General features: G+C 40.9%; 1 protein-coding gene across 3 annotated transcripts; it reads right to left on the bottom strand.

Moving 5' to 3' along the window:
- Window positions 1-747: 747 nt before the first annotated feature.
- On the bottom strand, window positions 748-15,892 carry LOC141789505 (leucine-rich repeat-containing protein 24-like). Of its 3 annotated transcripts, none has more exons than XM_074668929.1 (8): window positions 15,423-15,892; window positions 11,347-11,535; window positions 11,112-11,198; window positions 8,539-8,730; window positions 8,192-8,360; window positions 7,833-8,095; window positions 5,275-5,850; window positions 750-3,421 (listed from the first exon to the last, which is right to left on the bottom strand). In XM_074668929.1, exons 2-8 carry the CDS (start codon window positions 11,512-11,514, stop codon window positions 3,008-3,010), a joined length of 1,869 nt encoding a protein of 622 aa, XP_074525030.1. In that variant the 5' UTR covers window positions 11,515-11,535; window positions 15,423-15,892; the 3' UTR covers window positions 750-3,007. The 3 variants fall into 3 exon arrangements, with proteins under 3 accessions (XP_074525032.1, XP_074525030.1, XP_074525029.1); XM_074668928.1 differs by having other exon boundaries at window positions 753-3,424; XM_074668931.1 differs by lacking the exon at window positions 15,423-15,892 and having other exon boundaries at window positions 748-3,421; window positions 11,347-11,532.
- Between the last annotated feature and the right edge of the window lie 935 nt (window positions 15,893-16,827).

Consider the following 16,827-nt stretch of genomic DNA (forward strand, 5'->3'; position numbering starts at 1 on the left):
AGTAGAGTTTCAAAACAAGAAGAAATTGGGAGTGGGACAACAAAAACAAAAAAAACCCTACAAACTGATTTGGTAATTTGGTGGAGACAGCATTTAAACTGATATGGGCTGTTCATCAGCTGATCAAAAGTTTGAGACCATTGCTGAAAAAAATGAAAATTCCCTTAAAAAGAAATAAAAGATCGAGAAAGGACTCGGAAATTAGGAGCTCTATCGTTCTTGTTGATCACTTCAAAAATTGGATTAGGCCTGCATGATGCCAGTGTTTCCAGGAGGTTAGTGGGAACGCTGCTTCAAGTGGTGAAGATAACTTCACTGAGAGCATCAACTTTCTGGAACTGATGTCCATTTTTTAAAAGTTCACTTGTCTTCCATCCCTAAATGTTCTCAGTGTGAACACGTAGGATGGTCCTAAAGAGTGATGTTATTCCTCTGGAAGAAGTCCTCTGTCAGGCGGGTGTTGTGAACTGCAGCGTTGTCCTGTTGAAAAACCGAGTTATTACCACACAGACCAGGGCCCTCAGTCATGAAGGAGGCCCCCTGCAACATCTCCACAGAGCCAGTCGCTGTTAGACACCCCCCCCCCCCCCCCCCCCACAACCTGAAGCTCCATTTTTCCACTGAAGGAAAAAAAAAACCCAGACCATGATGGCGCTAGGTTCACTGTGCCACATTAATTAGGATCTCTTTAGAAGCCATCAGGATCGTGGAGGTTTAATTCTTCTCATCACAGAAAAAACTTTCTTCCACCTTTCCAGATCCCATGTTTGGTGCTCTCTGAAAAAGTACAAATGTGTGATTTTGTGGCGTTGAAGTAGACAGAGCATTTGAAGACATTTTTTGTTCTTAAAACCTCTCTCGCAGATGGTCACTGGGCTGCAGTCAGCTCTATTAATGGCCTTGATTTGGGTTGAGGATCGTCTTGTGTCTTATTGGACAGCCAATCAGATCTTTTAGATATCACTGGTGACAGTTTTTTGGGTCTGCCACTTAACTTTTTTGTCTCATAACCTTCAGGATCTTTTAGAAAATTCAGATTGTCTGTCTTACTGTGTCCTACCTCAGCAGCAATGACACGTTACAAGAGGCCTTGCTTATGCAGCTCAATGATCCAACCACATTCAACTAGAGAAAGCTTTTTCAGCCTTTGCCATCAGGAGGTCATGGCAGTGTGTGCCAATGTGTGTGCCATTTTAGCTCCGATTTCGGCTTTTAAAGGCTGTGGTCTTAAAAAGTTTAATCAGCTGATGAACAGCCTATTTCACTTTAATTGTTCTTTGCAGTAATTCTTTTCGCAAATTTTTTAGTTCTCTCTTCCATTTTTTCTTTGCATTTGAGACTCCAAAATCCACTTGTGCAAAATGTAAATTCTTTCCATTTTTCAACAGGTCTTAAAATTTCGAACAGGTGTATATTTAAGGACACAGCAAATGATACATAAAGAAATTAATCTTTGGTATTAGACACTCAGTGGGACAGCGACCCTGTGTTTCTCCACAGCTGTGTTTAATGGTGGGAAGATTTGAAACACAGAAGGAGAATGAACTTTTATCTCAACGGTTATGAGCTGTATGAATATCAGACCACAGAAAAATGAAACTCAAGGTAAATAAATGTCATTTAATCAAACATCATCAGTTCACATGGTTTGATTGTTTTGTCGTGTGTGTGTGTGTAATGTGAATGAAGATACATACTGTTTGTATGTACATAAATACACACACATACATATCCAGGGTACTATTAATCTTGTTGCACTGCCTTATTTTAAATAAATACACTCTGAAAAATAATCCATAAAATGAGAGCAAAACCTGTTTTCAGTAGATTTAAACAACATTCCCAGTGGATCCTTTAAGGGAAAACAACGATGGTTCCTTGTTCACTTTCTTTTGATGTGAATTTCTCATCAAACAGTTGATTCTTATTGAGGAGTAAAAAGACAGATCATGTTGTGGGCTGTTAACCCAGCTATCATGGACACACTGATAGTTTAATCATGTCTTCATCTTCTAATTAGATTGTTCCCTGACTGAAAACCTTAAGTTGTTCTTCTGTATGTTATTGAATTTCCCAGTTATGCCTCTGCGACAGCTCCATTTCTCAACTTCTAAACATTTTAATGTTATGAATCATTCACTGCACTGTTGATACTGTCAAATACCGAATACAGAAAAAAAAAAACACCCAGGGGAAGATAGACCCAAGCAGCCTTATGGAACCAGTAATCCACATCCAACACTGCCAGACTCGCTGAGGCCAGCTGACTCAAACAGAGACAGGTCATATGACGGTGTTGTTTGAACATGGACAGGATGTTGATCGGAAAAAACACTCAGACAATAAATAAGGGTAGGATATAAAAATAATAACAAAACAAACCCTTTATGTTTCATCCCTGTGATGATTTGCATGCTCACACACAAAAACCAATAGTTAAAAAAGTAGGCTGTTGTTGTCAGTACATGATAACAGTTCTAAAGCAAACAGAGGTCCTCTGCTGCTATTAAGAAAAGTCCACCATATCCTCTCTGCGTACGCTCACCAAATAACCTTTTTCAACCTCTGTTTGAGTCCTCCAGAAGAAGGCTGTTGACTCTTGTGCAGTCATGATGTTGGAGTAGTATAGATTTAAAGTCCCTGTAAATGTTGATCCGGATGTTCATGTACATAGAGGTTTGGTTGTGTGCAGCTCAGTGTGTACTGGAGTAAGACTTGAGTTGTTTTTCGTGTGAGGCATTTGACCCACCAGCCCACTCACCACTGACGTTTTGGTGTTAAGGCTGCAGTGTTTCACTGAAAGTACCAGTGCTTTGGATCAAACCAACCAGAGTGTTTGTTCTGTCGGATGTGCAAACCCCCTCCAGTGAGGGCTGATGAGTCATCAGCAGGGATGAGACTTCCTGTCAGTCACTGAGAGATCCCAGCAGTGGCTCCCCGACCCTCTCAGACAACATGTGACAGGCTTTGTTGCACACTTCGTCTCCACACAAACAACCCGTCTCTTTCAGCAGTGGATTTCATAAGCAATCTGAGAGTCCATGAACAGGCCCGTGTGATTGAGAAACATGCCCTCAGTTTCTGAAGAGATCACGGGCTCTGCCTCCCCTCCCTCCCCTGCCATTCTCCTCATGGTCCGTATGTCCCCCTCCTGCTGCTGCTGCTGCTGCTGCTTATTGGGGGCCAGGGTGGGACTCGCGCTTTGGCCCGCCCCTGAGGAAAGAGTGTGGCTGGAGGTGTCTGATGGAGCAGGGCAGCCCAGGTTAGTGGTGGAGACGGCAGTGGGTGGAGCAGGAGGCAGCACAGGCTTGGCTCTGTTGAGAACAAACATTTCGTGGCCACGCTCATCACGGTACTCCTCCAGCTGGGCGAAGGTGGTGGGGCCGTCAGAGTAATCATTCACGTACAGGATACTTTCCTCCTGCTGATAGAAAGTCACAGTTACTACTTAAAGTTATAAACAATACCACTGAAACACTGAGACTGTATCATTTAATATTTATACTGTATGGTGTCTTTCAGTGTAATCGAAAGAGATGCAATGTTAGAAAGGAGATATAAAAAAATAAAAATATAAAGCTGTTAAGTCAAGAAGTTCTCAAGACACAGTTCCTATTCTTTATCAGCCAAATATTTTAACATGGGAAAAGAAGGTCAGGGTCATGTTTTAGCTAATAAGGACCATCCTTAATATTTATTGTGTGAAAACGGGATTAAAAAAATATAGAAAATAGCAGTGTGAATTATGCTACTTCCATTTCTATGGTGATGATACTCAGGATTTGTTGACATCAGCTCAGAAGTCTGTTGGAGGGAAAAAGAGCCAGCTCCAAACTTGACAGACTGTAGATGTGACACTTTTGGGTCTTCTATCCTGTTTTTCTGTATTCCTGATTGTTGAAAGCCTGACACGTTGCCCCTCATATGTCAGCTTTTTGGTGGGGGATCATAGTGAGGAAAAGCAAATCTTTGAAATTGGGAACTGTGTGAAATATTTCTCAGAGTCAAACACAGATCACTGACTTATGTGACTTCTGTAGCAGCTAGAAACACGCCATCATAGCTTCAGACATCTGGGATACGTTTAGGTATAGGAGATGAATGTAAATATAAAATATTCTCACTTTTACTTTTGTAGCAACCTTTAATAGTTACATCAATACCTGCATTTTTTGTCTTTTCAAATGTAATCTTGTTGCATATATTGATTTTCTTTTTTAAATTTGCCTTAAATGTGTCTTAGAGATGCTGTGAGAAGGATCTGTTTTAAGTGGACCACATTGCCACCTTTTGGCCTAAATGTCATGCACACTGTCGTGAAGACGTCACTTTGTTTTGGAAATAAATGGAGATCGGAACAAATTTTCTTTGTTCAAGACAACTTTTTACTGGATACAACGTGATGAGGTAAGGTATGTATCAACAGTTATGTAACACTGTCATTTGAAATGTGACAAAAAAGCAAACATTGTCAGTTTGTACTGTAGTTTAATAGCTGTCTATATTTAACAGAGCTGGCAGCCCGGTGCTCTGAGACATGTCTGTGATGTGTAACATTAGTAAATCCTGGTGAGCTATGTCCTGCCAGCCATCTACCAAGCAGAGCTAACATAACCTCACTCTTCATTTTATTGATAGACTCTCAAGTTTAAACAGACCACTGCAGAATAACTGCTGACTGTGGGTTGGAGTGAACATTATCACAAACAGTTTAGCCAGTGTGTTAGCCTTTAGTTCGTGTTTTAGCCTTTAGCCCGTACTGTTTTGCTTCCTTCTGCTCTTCTGTCCTTTTTCTGTCAGACAGTTTGGCTCCTGTGTCCACCATCACTACAAAATTAATCACAGAAATCATTCTCAGCAGAGAAAAATACAAATCTTTCTTCTCACTACCAAGCTTTGTTTGCTAGCCTGGTGTTGTCATAGAGACTCAGACGTGCCGTCAAGTCCTGCTTGACCCAATTGGAAAGCTAAGAAGAAGCATTTGGAAATAACCTATACTGGTGCTGATGATCTCATTTTAAAGTGTGGATTACGATCCAGCATATATCTAGAAGGGAGACTTTTTAAGATCACTTTCAAACTCCTCACAGCCCTTTCAAATTTACACTTCCTGTTTCATCTCTTCTGAACAAGTGAGTTAAAGTAAAAGCAGGATCTTTGGATTCAAAGTTTCCTTCCTCCAAACATTTATCATTTTCATCTCTTAATGTCCTGACAACTTTGATCGTTTTACAATATGCTAATTACTCCTTTTACAAACAAACACAACCTTACCTTCTCAGCAGCATCTGTTTCCTTGTCCCGTTGGTGATGTCGACTGTAGATCATAGCGACCAGCAGCAGGGCGGTCAGAGCCAGCAGGGAGATCCCTACGGCGATGGCGGTCTGAGTGGCAGCTCCCAGAGCGCTGAAGGCCATGCTGCCCAGAGCGTACAGTGGCTCCCGGCTCACGTCTGAGCCCATAGCAGGACCGTGGTTCCTCAATCGAGGCCAGGCAGGTGAGTACGCCGAGGACACCTGTGACCATGATGCCCAGATGGAGGAGGAAGAGGACGAGGAAGAGGAGGAGTTGATCGCGAGCTGGAAGGTCACTCGGGCCACACCTCCTGCATTCCAGGCTTCACATTCATAGAAACCTGCATGAGCCACGGTGACATTACTGAGGAACAGCATCCCGCTGCCGGTGTCGGGGTCAAAGCGCTCGCCCTCCGTCTTCTGAAGACTGACTCGGCTTTCCTCTGAAGGCTCCTCTGCTCTGCTCCCCCCAGCTCCTCCAGCACCCCCCAGCTCCTGAACCAGGCCTCTGGGAGAAAGCACCACTTTACCCTGGGATGCTTTCCTCCAGGTCACCTGCAAAAAATTAAGGATTTTCATTTGATTGTGACAAAAAGGAGAAAAAAAAACAGATTTTTTTGGTGGGAGTCCGTTTATTTGTGTTCTTGGTCAAGTCCAATATGGCCCTGTCTGAGTGCAGAGTAAAGTGGCAGAGGAGCACGGAGGGGGTGTTTGGTGCCAGCGCTTTGGGCTTCTGCTGCACAAAAACACTGCTGTGGGGGTAATTTCTGCCCTAAACCTTGTGATAGGACCCAACTTGAATATCACTTTAAAGTACAGTCCGCAGGATTTTCCTGAAAAAATAAAATCTCAACTTTTACAGGAATAATCCTGCTCAATCTTCACTTCTGGGCCTCTATACACACGTGTCTGTGTCAGTGTGTGCCTTGATCCCCTCCCCAGACTGTTTGTTGATGTTTTGGTTGTTGCAGGACTTTTCTGGGAGGCCAATAAGTGTGGTTACATCAGCCAATCACAGCATGACCATGCGCAAGTAACTTAGCATGTTGATCAGCATGGCTAGGATAGTGGATGTAGCACAGAGGAAGAAAAATACAACCAAAGTGAAATGAAACGCCAAACAGAAAGAGCTTTTTACTAAATGAGGGGGAAGTTTGGCTCGACTTTCACTCACTTTAGGGGGCTTGGAGAGCAGCTTGGGATGAAGAGTGATGTGAGTTGGCTTTCTACTGAGCAGGTATTTGTCAAACACCCCTGATTAGCTTGTTTTAACATGTCAAGTCAGGTGCGCAGCTCTTGAGTCTCTCCCACATAGGAACATGATGCTACGCATGGTTTCTGGGCTAGTGAGTGTTCACGTAGCTTCGGTTTGGAGGTGGTGGGTGTGTGCTGCTGCTGGCACTGATCCAAGGAGGAGGAGCCCAATATGAATCTGTGTTTACAAACAAGTAGAGTAGTAAAAGAAGCAAAGAGTATTCCTGCAGACCCTACCTTTTTTTTTTCATTTTATGTATTGCAGATGAGACTGAAATTACTTTCCTTGTGTGTCTATATCTCTTTTACTTATCATAGGTTATTTTTCAAATCAAGCTAAAAATAATCATGATCTCATTCTGAGTAACGAGTCTGTTGGAATATAATCTATTTGGAGTCAAAATGTCAAATGAAGAGATGGGATGATACCAACAGAAGTCCTTTAATTTCCTGTCTTTTATTTTCAGTGTCCAGGATCCCAGCCAATGATCAGACCTCTTATCTCTCTCAATCCACCAGAGAAAAAACTGAAGCCAATATTTTTTCTTTTTTAAATGGGATGATCAGTTTTACCCTGTTAAAAGTAAACTGGGAAAATATATTCTCTTCCATTGTTAACCAAAGAGGAAAGCCCACTTTTTTCCAAACCATCTGTAGGTTATCTGCTTGAGCAAGAATTTTTTAATAATCTTAACAATGACTGTACTGTAAAAACTTTCCAAGAGCACCTGAGTGGTTGTGTTGTTAAATCTCTTTGAGATAAACTGCAGAGAACATGTTTGTAACATGGCAACAGCTCTCGTTTATTATGCTGGCTGCCTGTCACTGTCAAAAGCTGTGTGGCTCCTGAAGCGTAGCCAATGAGAGACAGCCTGGCTTGAACCTTTGTTGTCCAAGGTATTACACGTTAACCTTGAAAACCTCTTGAGATGAGTGCTTCAAGTAGCAACACTCACTGCTCCACGTTTTTCGCTGCTCTTCAAAGGACAACCTTTATGAATCCTGGTGGTGGGAGGAAATACCACATAGCTCAAGCTTGGTAGAAGAAAAAATGAGTAAAGAGGAAGGTTATGGCATGAGTGGCACATGAAGTGTTCACTTGCATACCGAACGTTGGAAGTAAAAAAGTCAAAAAATGAACAAACACAAGTATGAAGCTACAGTTGGGAAAAGAGCACAAGGTGACAAACAACACAACAAAGAAACTACTGAGGTTCAAGTTCTGCTGATGTAATTCCAATGGCTAAATATTGCTAAGATGACCACAAGGTAATTATTTCTACCTGTGGCCGAGGGTACCCAGAGGCATGGCAGGACACCCTGAGGCTCTCTCCGAGGCGCACAGCGAGTCTCCTTGGCTCCAGCTGCACCAGGGGAGGGATGCAAACCAGGCTGTTGAGCGGGACCTCCACCAGGCTGAGATGGGAAAGACGCGGCGGCTCGATGCAAACCAGTCGACGCTCTGCCGAACTGAGCAGCCGCTGGCCCTCCTCATCGATCCAGCTTCTCAGCCAGTGGAGGGCACAGTCGCAGCGCCATGGGTTGTCTGCAGAGTGAGCAGAGGTTTCATGTTACTCCTGGATGCTCAAGAGGTTCAGCTGTGGACAGAGTATTTTGTGAGTAGTTTCTCCTTCCGTCTCACCTGTTATGCGCAGCACCTGCAGGCTCACCAGGGGTCTCAGAGTTGCAGGGCCAATGGTGTGTAGATTATTCCTGCTCAGGTCCAGCAGAGCCAGAGAGCTCAGACCAACAAGAGCCTGGTCTGCCAACAGCTCTATACTGTTGTGCTGTAAATGGAGTTCCTGCAGGCGCTGCAGAGACATGAAAGAAGTGGTTCCTGTCGATTAAGCCGCTTAATGTGGGAGTGAAGAAAACTGCAGCGCTGAGTAGAAAGCTGGGAAAGTTTCTCAAATAACCCCGCAGCGACTTTGCATTTTGTTAAACATGGCATTTAAAAGTGTAATGGGTGTCATTACTCATGGCTCTCACCTGTAAGCCACGGAAGGTGTAGTCGAGAAGGCGTGTGATGTCATTTCCTGCAAGGTAAAGAATGCGGAGATGCTCGAGTCCCTGAAACATGTCAGCTGTCACCAGGTGGATACGGTTCCCGTTCAGAGCCAGCTCCAACAACTGACCCTGGTTCTGGAAAGAGCCCGGCTCCACGGCTGAGATGGTGTTGTTCTGAAAGGAGATGGACGCGAGATGGAAGTCTTAAATCTTAACTGCAGGTTACAAACTGAGATGTCCTTTTTTGTGTGTGTGGTATTAAAAAACATTGTAGCATTGATGGCTTTAACTCTGTTTCTTCTGTCTGATTCTGACGCCTGACAAAGGGACTTATCTCTTTTCTCTATCCAACCATCACAAACTGTACCCTCCACTGATTCTGGTTTCTACCAAACAGCTTCTGAGAGGGTGTTTTTTTTAGCTGGTTATGAAACAGACTCAAATTGCTATTAGTGCCTCTTTGTGACCTCCAAAAGCGAACAATCCATTAGTGACAAAATCTAACATTTCTATTCGGTTATTTTCATGCCTAACATCCCTGATGCATGGTAGGCGTCACAACAAACTGCATCTATGCTTTTGTTCATGTTTTCTACAGAAAGTTTTACCGTGAAAAATATTTGAGGTATCTAACAAATATAACATATATAATACTAATGGAAATAAATGATGTTTTAACAACTTCAAATTTTATCTTTTATTTGTTTTAATTAATTGTTTCATGCTATGAAAAGTACTGAAAATCCATATAGGTTTATTTTTAAGTTTTTTTCCCTTTTTGAAAATTTATTTATTTTTTATTATACTGGTTAAGCTTTAAAATCAAGACCAAATTATGATCATGTGACAGTTATATGTTATTTTTAATATCCTGTCCATAGTCATAAGTTTCTGGCTGCTTGTTTATTCAAACTTGGAATACAGGATAAAAACTGCGTTTGGTTATTTTTGTTTGGAAAAGCATTTAATATGTCAGAGACAAAGGAGACGATAGAAGATGCTATATTCCCTTAGGAGTTATAAAAAATTGAAAAAAAAAAAAAGACAAAAAAAAAAAATCAAAGAAAAGAAACAAAAAGTTGCATTTGGATGTAAATTAAGAAGCATGTGGTCTTTTGAGTGGAGTTAGTTGATGTTTGTGACATTTTTCAGTGTAACAAAGACGGAGTCTATCTATTTGGGAAAGTAAAACCAAGCAGATCCGTCTCAAAAGAAAGACTCTCAAAGTTTCTAAATCAGAACTGTTGTTAAAAACTTTTTGTAGCTTAGGCTAACTGAACCAGCTGGTATTATATGTAATTTAGTGTAAAGTATTGATTTCTCTTTCAATATCATCAAAACATGTTTATCATTTCCTATTTTGGTAAAATTGTAATTTCTTCATTTATTTGATCATCAGTAGTCACAATATTTTGTGAGGTTGCATCATTTTTCTACTAAAAAAAATCCTGTTTAATTCTACCAATGCTGTTTCAAGTTTGATGAAAATGAAAAAATAATAATAAGAGCAGATTATATGTATGATTATAGAGGATTATGAGGAATACTCAACACTTTATTAAATTACCATTAAATTACCAGATGTAAGAAAAAAAATACTTTTGTGTGTTTTTGCATTGCAAGCGGGTGATGACATGCTAAAGTTTACTTAAAAAAGATTTACAACCTCTTTAAATGTAAATGACCCCTATGCACACTCAAAACAAGACTACATCAATGTTAAAATCCACAGGTCCTTAATCAGGTATTCAGCTCTGATAAAGTTGTGTGTAACATTGTGCTCCTTTCATATGAAAATATGCAGTTTATTAAGACATAGTAATTAAAATAGTAGTTTGTTATTGCTTATAATAAAATGGTAAAGGGGATTAATTGAACGGATAAAAACACAGCAAGAGACACTGTCTGGGTGTTGTGGCTAAATCTTTTCACCCGAGTCTGACCTGACCCCTGTCAGCAGTGACGTTGCAAAGTCTTCCACGAATGGACCAATGATGAGCAAACGCTTTATGCAGGCAGTACTCATGGGAGTTGTAGTGTCGTGGTCTTATATTGCAGTTGGTTTATTATTTCAGATGCCGTTTGAGAAAACCACAATTAAACGTGTACATAAAATTCAACCCGCCAAAGTGGCTAGTGGGAGTCGGTGTTACCAGCTCCTGCCGAAATCCACCCACATTTGGCCGGTTGGCCGTTGTTAATGTCAAGCCCTGTATATACACATATATATATAATTTAAATCATAATATTATTTATTATTATTTAATTAATGGAATTATTATGTATTTATTATTATAATATCATATTATTAGTTATATAAATAAGTTATATAAAATATACACAAGTTCAACCTCTAACCAGTATACTGGGACATGTGTAGTTGATACGATTATTGGTATGTGTAGAATATGATTCATTAGGCATTAGTGGGATACAAAGGTCATTGAGCCCTTATTAGCTAAAACATCTCTCTAAAACAAGGTCAAGGAAGGTAAATGAAGAAGGGCAGACACGCACACACACAAACACACATACACACACAGAGGCATAATTACCTGCAGGTATAAGTAGTGCAGGTGCCTCAGCAGAGCGAGGTCCTGTCGGCGGATCTGGCCAATCACATTATCCTGGAGGAAAACAGTCTGCACAGAGAGAAGACAGGATTAAAAAGAGACAGGGGTAGAGTTTCAAAGGGAAAAAGGTGAACTGTTGTTTCTTTAATTCACTCAAGAATGCTCTGACACCTTCAGCTCTGTCAGTAAAAGCTCACCTTCACCAAACTGAACGTACCTGAGTGGACGCAGGAATGTGTTTGGGGATGTCCTTCAGGGCAGTGGAGCCGCACTCCACGGTGAGGCTGTAGCATCGGCAGCTCACAGGGCAGGAAGGAGCTGCTTGAGCAGGAGTTTGGAGGGAGAGGAGGACCGTTGAGAGGAGGAGCACTAACAACACAGCCATTTCCCCGACAGATAGACCGGACTGAAGGTGAAAGGAGAAATTCAGCAGCAAAGATTAACAGCTTGCATTCACCTCCTGTCATTGATTTCTCTTATTGCTTTTGTTGATATCATAATGTTACCCTGCTCTTATTCCCACAGATGAGACCTTTACTTTCTAATCTTGATGCTGAAATAAAAAAAAAAAACTCTGCTTGAACCACAGAAATATTAGCTGTTATCCTGTCAATGCTTGTCAAATAAACAAAACATACTCTCATTCAATTTTCAGTTTTCAAGCTTTCTGAGAAAGATCAATTCATTTTAAGATTAACAAAGGATCCAACAATTTCAAAGCAAGTTACAAAAACAAATACAATGTTAAACTCTGGCTTTGTGAAAGCTCTTAAACAAAGACCTGAATAAATAAATTGAAATGCAGAAACAAGACGTTAACCTGTTGGAGACGTATACTTTGCCAGACACAGTTTCTCTCAAAAAAATTGGTTTATTTCAAGTTTAGAGTCACTGTTCAGAGGTTTGATTGCCTTATCTGCTAAACAGTAGCTATTAGTAAATTTTTTAAAAAAAAAGTTAAATAACTACCTATAAAACTGATTCTTGATGTTAAACTTCACTGTGCACAAAAGCAAAAAACCTTAAAGAATCAAAGAAGATCTCATTACTCATTTAGTGTCTGGCACAACCTTTCATGCTGAGGTTTTTGTACCAAGTTGCAGGAAAAACAGCTTCTTGACAGTAAAAGGAAGAGAGCTCAAGCAAGAAGTAAAGTACCTTATGACAGCAGCTTCAAGGGAGATAATGTCTTTTTGTACAACCCACTTGTAACAATCCAAATACTGGTAACTCCACTTCCAAACAAATATCTTTCAGCGTCAACTTGTGACTTTGAATCACTGTCACCATAGGAACCATCCCTGCTTTGATAGATTTACTTGTGCATCAGAATCCATCACCAAGGCCTTCTCTTTGTCTCCCTCAGAGCTGCATGTCTGCACAGAATCACCCTCCACAGCATCCTGCTTTGATCATTTTTCAACTAAGACTGTTTCAATAAGGCAGGGATGTGTAATACTTGCGGTAAGTGCTGTTATCTGAAAGTAGCTTAAATTGTAACAACGGGGACTTAAGCTTTAAATCCTGAGCAGCAAGATAAGCTTATTAAAAAGTATCATAGAAGTAGAGTTATGAAATGATTTCTTGGGAAAAAACATTTGTTCTAAAACCGAAAGATTTGACTTTAAAATCCTATTGTATGAAAACATAACACAAGGAGGAGGTTGATGCCGCCTGTGCTCCACGGGTTGTGTCACATTTGACCTTTTGGGCTATTTTACACAGCGCCAATATGTCCATCAGTACGGAAGAATGGGGTTGGATGTCACAAATTATACTTTCCTTACATCTCACATTATATGTCATTGTATCTCACCACCAGAGGGCGCGGTCTCTCAAATTGTGATAGGGTAATTCACAGAATTGAGATCAGAGCTCACCTCCATAGTTGTTCTGGAGTAAGACAGCTAAACTTTTTGTATTTTTATGCCAAATTGTAAGTATTCAGCTTAGTATTTTTCTTGTGGGCTTTCACACAATGGGTTTATAACAAAACATCTGTTCCCCTTAAAAAGTGTGAAAGGAAAGCTGTAGTTTGGGTTGTTATTGGCTAGCTAACTAGTTGTTACATTGTTGTTACCCTTGATGCTAGCGGGAAATTGCAGTTGGGGTTCGATGTCACTAATTTTGGGGGCTTGGTTGGCACCTAAATACCTATTTATCGTGTTGACCCTAATATACGACATCCCTGATTATAAGATGACCCCCCTCTTTTCGAGACCAATCTTCAGAAAAAGACTCTGATAACCATTATTTACTTCACTTAAAGAAACCTTTTTAAATTGAAAACCTTCTGAAAACTTTGAAATAATATTTAGAGACTGCTTTTCCTTTTGGCTCTAAATACAATCCCTAAGAACTGTATTTCAAATGCACTTCAAATGACAGCTGTGGTCATGGGCATTCCTTTGTTACCTTTCTCAATAAACTCACACACCCACCTGTCGGTCTCTTGGAAACGGCCTCTCTAAGGCCCACAATAAGCTTTTCTTTTACATTTTGCATTTTTCAGATTGTCTTTCTAAACTAGCCATCTTCATACGTTACACTCCGTAACTCCATATTTCTTTTGGCTGCCTGACAATTGTTTAACGTATCTGCTGTATTGACAATCATTATCTTAAAATTAGCATCATAACTCAGCCTCAGTTGTCTGTTACCTTGCTAAACTTTTGGTCCACTTTGCTCTAGACAACCCTCTCTCTATTCCTCATCTCCTGTCCAAAGCTCCTGTCACTGCGTCTCTGCTGTGATTGACAGATCAGCTGACAGCCACTGTGAGGTCACTGGCTTTACTAAAAGCTGGTGCTCTCTGCTGTTACACTCATGTAGCAACCCTACACATACTATTCAGGTTAGCTGATGTATTGATATATTCAATTCAATGTAGGAATGACTACTGAAAGATGCTTTGATAATGAGCAAATCACACTGGAATAATAAGTGTGACAACTAACCCCGTTCTCCCCTGCTGGTCTTTACACATTCACACACTCACACCTAGGGATGGGTACCTTTCACGTTTGAAACGATATGGTACCGTTGCCTGATACCTGGCAATCGGTACTGGTACTCAATGGTACCACTTCTCGGTACTTTTTTGTGGTTATGTGGCAAAAAATATTAATTTGTTTAATGATAAAATATTTAAAAAATTTCAATTTAACATATTTGTTTCTCAAAATATAAACTTGCAATGCTGTGGTCATGTCCAGCATGGAAAATCGCCTAATCTTCCACTCTCTCACGGTCACAAAGATGCATTTAGGTACCTAAACATGGTACCTTTTGGTTTTAGATGAATCATACCTGGTACTTTTGCCATAATTTGGTCGGTACCTATAAAAGTACCTGATTTGGTTCCTATCCCTACTCACACTGTGATAAACTATTAGAAATATGAGCATAAAGCATCATTGAGGGTTTAGTCTTGTCCAAGGACACATCTGAATGTAAACCCACCAGTAAGAGAAAAACTGTAAAACTGAGTCTCTGACGTGAAAAGCAAAAAGTGTTATTCTATCATAACAGTCCAGACAAAAACCTATTGAACATCAATCTATCAAAAGCAAGAGAGGCAGGGAGAAATAACTTATTTTTTATTTAATCAAGAGCTACTCTTTAATTTTTACCTCTTTTAGTGATGTATCTGTGTAAAATAGGCCTACACTCAGAGGTCATGTCTCTCTCATTGTAGGTTCCTGAAGATTTCTGTAATAAAAACTTTGTGTAGGTGGAGTTTTCTGCAAAGCTGTCATTATGAGTTGCATTCAATCCACTGAGATCAGACTATATGGTTAACTTTGCTCCAGTGTCCTTCAGGTAAATACCAAAAGTAACCTGTGATAAACCAATCACTCAGTCTTTGTCATTGCACTCCATGTTTTGAACCGTTTGGTGTCTAGTTTCTGTTCTGGGGCTGATCCTGCAGGTATAATGATTTGAACACAGTCAACCCTCCTATTGACCGACTGAACCCAGCTTTACCCAGCTTTACTCAACATAAACCACACTGTCTTGTTTATTCTGGATTGGAAAATTCAGTTTCTGCATCCACGGTGTGTGAAAACGTGAAAAACGGGGTATCCAGCGGTGCTGCAGGCCATGCCACCTTAGTCTGAGCCCACAACACACAACAGTAAACAATAGCCTGTGTGACCAATGCACGGCACGTCCAACTGTAGCCTCCCTACGTGACAGAGTGGAAAAACCTGCAGCAGAACAAACCAAAAAAACCAAGATGTTTCTGTTTACACCGGTCACTTGAGCGAATAATAACAAAATGAACCGCACCTGGCTCAGAGAGATGAGAGGTGGATCAGACTCTGATAGTGATGTCTGCCCTGCACGACGCCCTCCTGTTCCGCTTTGCTTCAAATCCTTCAATTTTTACTCAGATTTATTTCCCTTTTTAGAGACGGAGCTCCTGACACCTGAAAGCAGAGCAGCTGCTGATGGATGTGACCACTGAGCGCACAGCTCCGAGGGCCCGACGCATCCCCAGAAGAGCCGACGGAAACAGAAGAGGATCAAGCAGCGGCCAGTGCCCCTCAGGTGGTACAGCGAACAACGGCGGGCAGGACGGTGGATGATGAAGAAGTGAGAGTGGATCGGCGTAAAATCAGGTGTCTCTGTTAAATCCCATCACCCAGCTGTTCACTCACCCCTCTCTCCCACAGCATCCTCTCATCCAATTATCCCACGCTGCTGATGCTGATGCTGCTGATGCTGCTGCTCGTAGGGACCGCCGCCGTCAAGTCCACGCCAACCTCCGACAGCACGAGGAAGACGCTTCCGCCCCACGCGGTTCACAATAAAACTCACCGTCGCTTGAATCTGGATCAGTCATCAAGGTAATCAGGTAACGTGCTCACGATTTGATGTCTTTTAACAATCACAGCCTGGGACTGCACATTTTAATGGCTACTGCGATTTACCAGCCTAAAACAAGAGGCTATGTATTTCGGTATCTCAACCTGCCTGACTGATGAACACGGGCATTTAATTTATTTTGATAAGCCTGCTTTTACTTTTTTAAACCCAGCCTATTCCTGACATCATTAATATCAATTTGACATTTCCTCTGCCATGATTACTTTGCTAAGATGTGTCTATTACTGTAGTAGACAACAGAACTTTAAAGCTGAATTACTCTGACCATGTGGGAGTGGTTTATTTTCCAAACACCAGGCCCACAGAGTGAAAGGAAAGGTTGAAACCTGGTCATGTATTTTACATTTGAATCTAAAATAAATTCAATAAAGGATTTTATTTACTGTAAAGGTAGACTGTCCCACCCCTCCTTAAATCACACATCACACCTTACTGGCTTTGAAAACAGCATTGTCTCATGAGTATAGGCACTGGTCCCTTTGCAGAGGTGCTAGAAGAAATTATGAAACCAGTACAGAGACAATCTCTAAGGGTCTCTTAACAGCATTGATGGCTATACTTTATTTTATTTTATCTTTTTGGAGTCATTTTAACATGAAGGCCCTTTATGCCCACGAGTATGGAAGCATATTGCTGCCAAAACTAAAATGACATTGCAATCATGAAAATGAAAATGCAATACACTAAATGCATTTTCAATTCAAGATTAAAGGTGCATTATTTGCGTCAAAATAAAAATTAAATGTCAAATATACCATTTTCATTTTCATTTTCATCTACAAGACTGCAAACTGTGTCACATAAT

The sequence above is a fragment of the Halichoeres trimaculatus genome, unplaced genomic scaffold (assembly GCF_033239565.1).
Source record: "Halichoeres trimaculatus isolate MK-OKI-2021-1 unplaced genomic scaffold, fHalTri1.1 fHalTri1_scaffold_4, whole genome shotgun sequence".
Taxonomy (NCBI): Eukaryota; Metazoa; Chordata; class Actinopteri; order Labriformes; family Labridae; genus Halichoeres; species Halichoeres trimaculatus.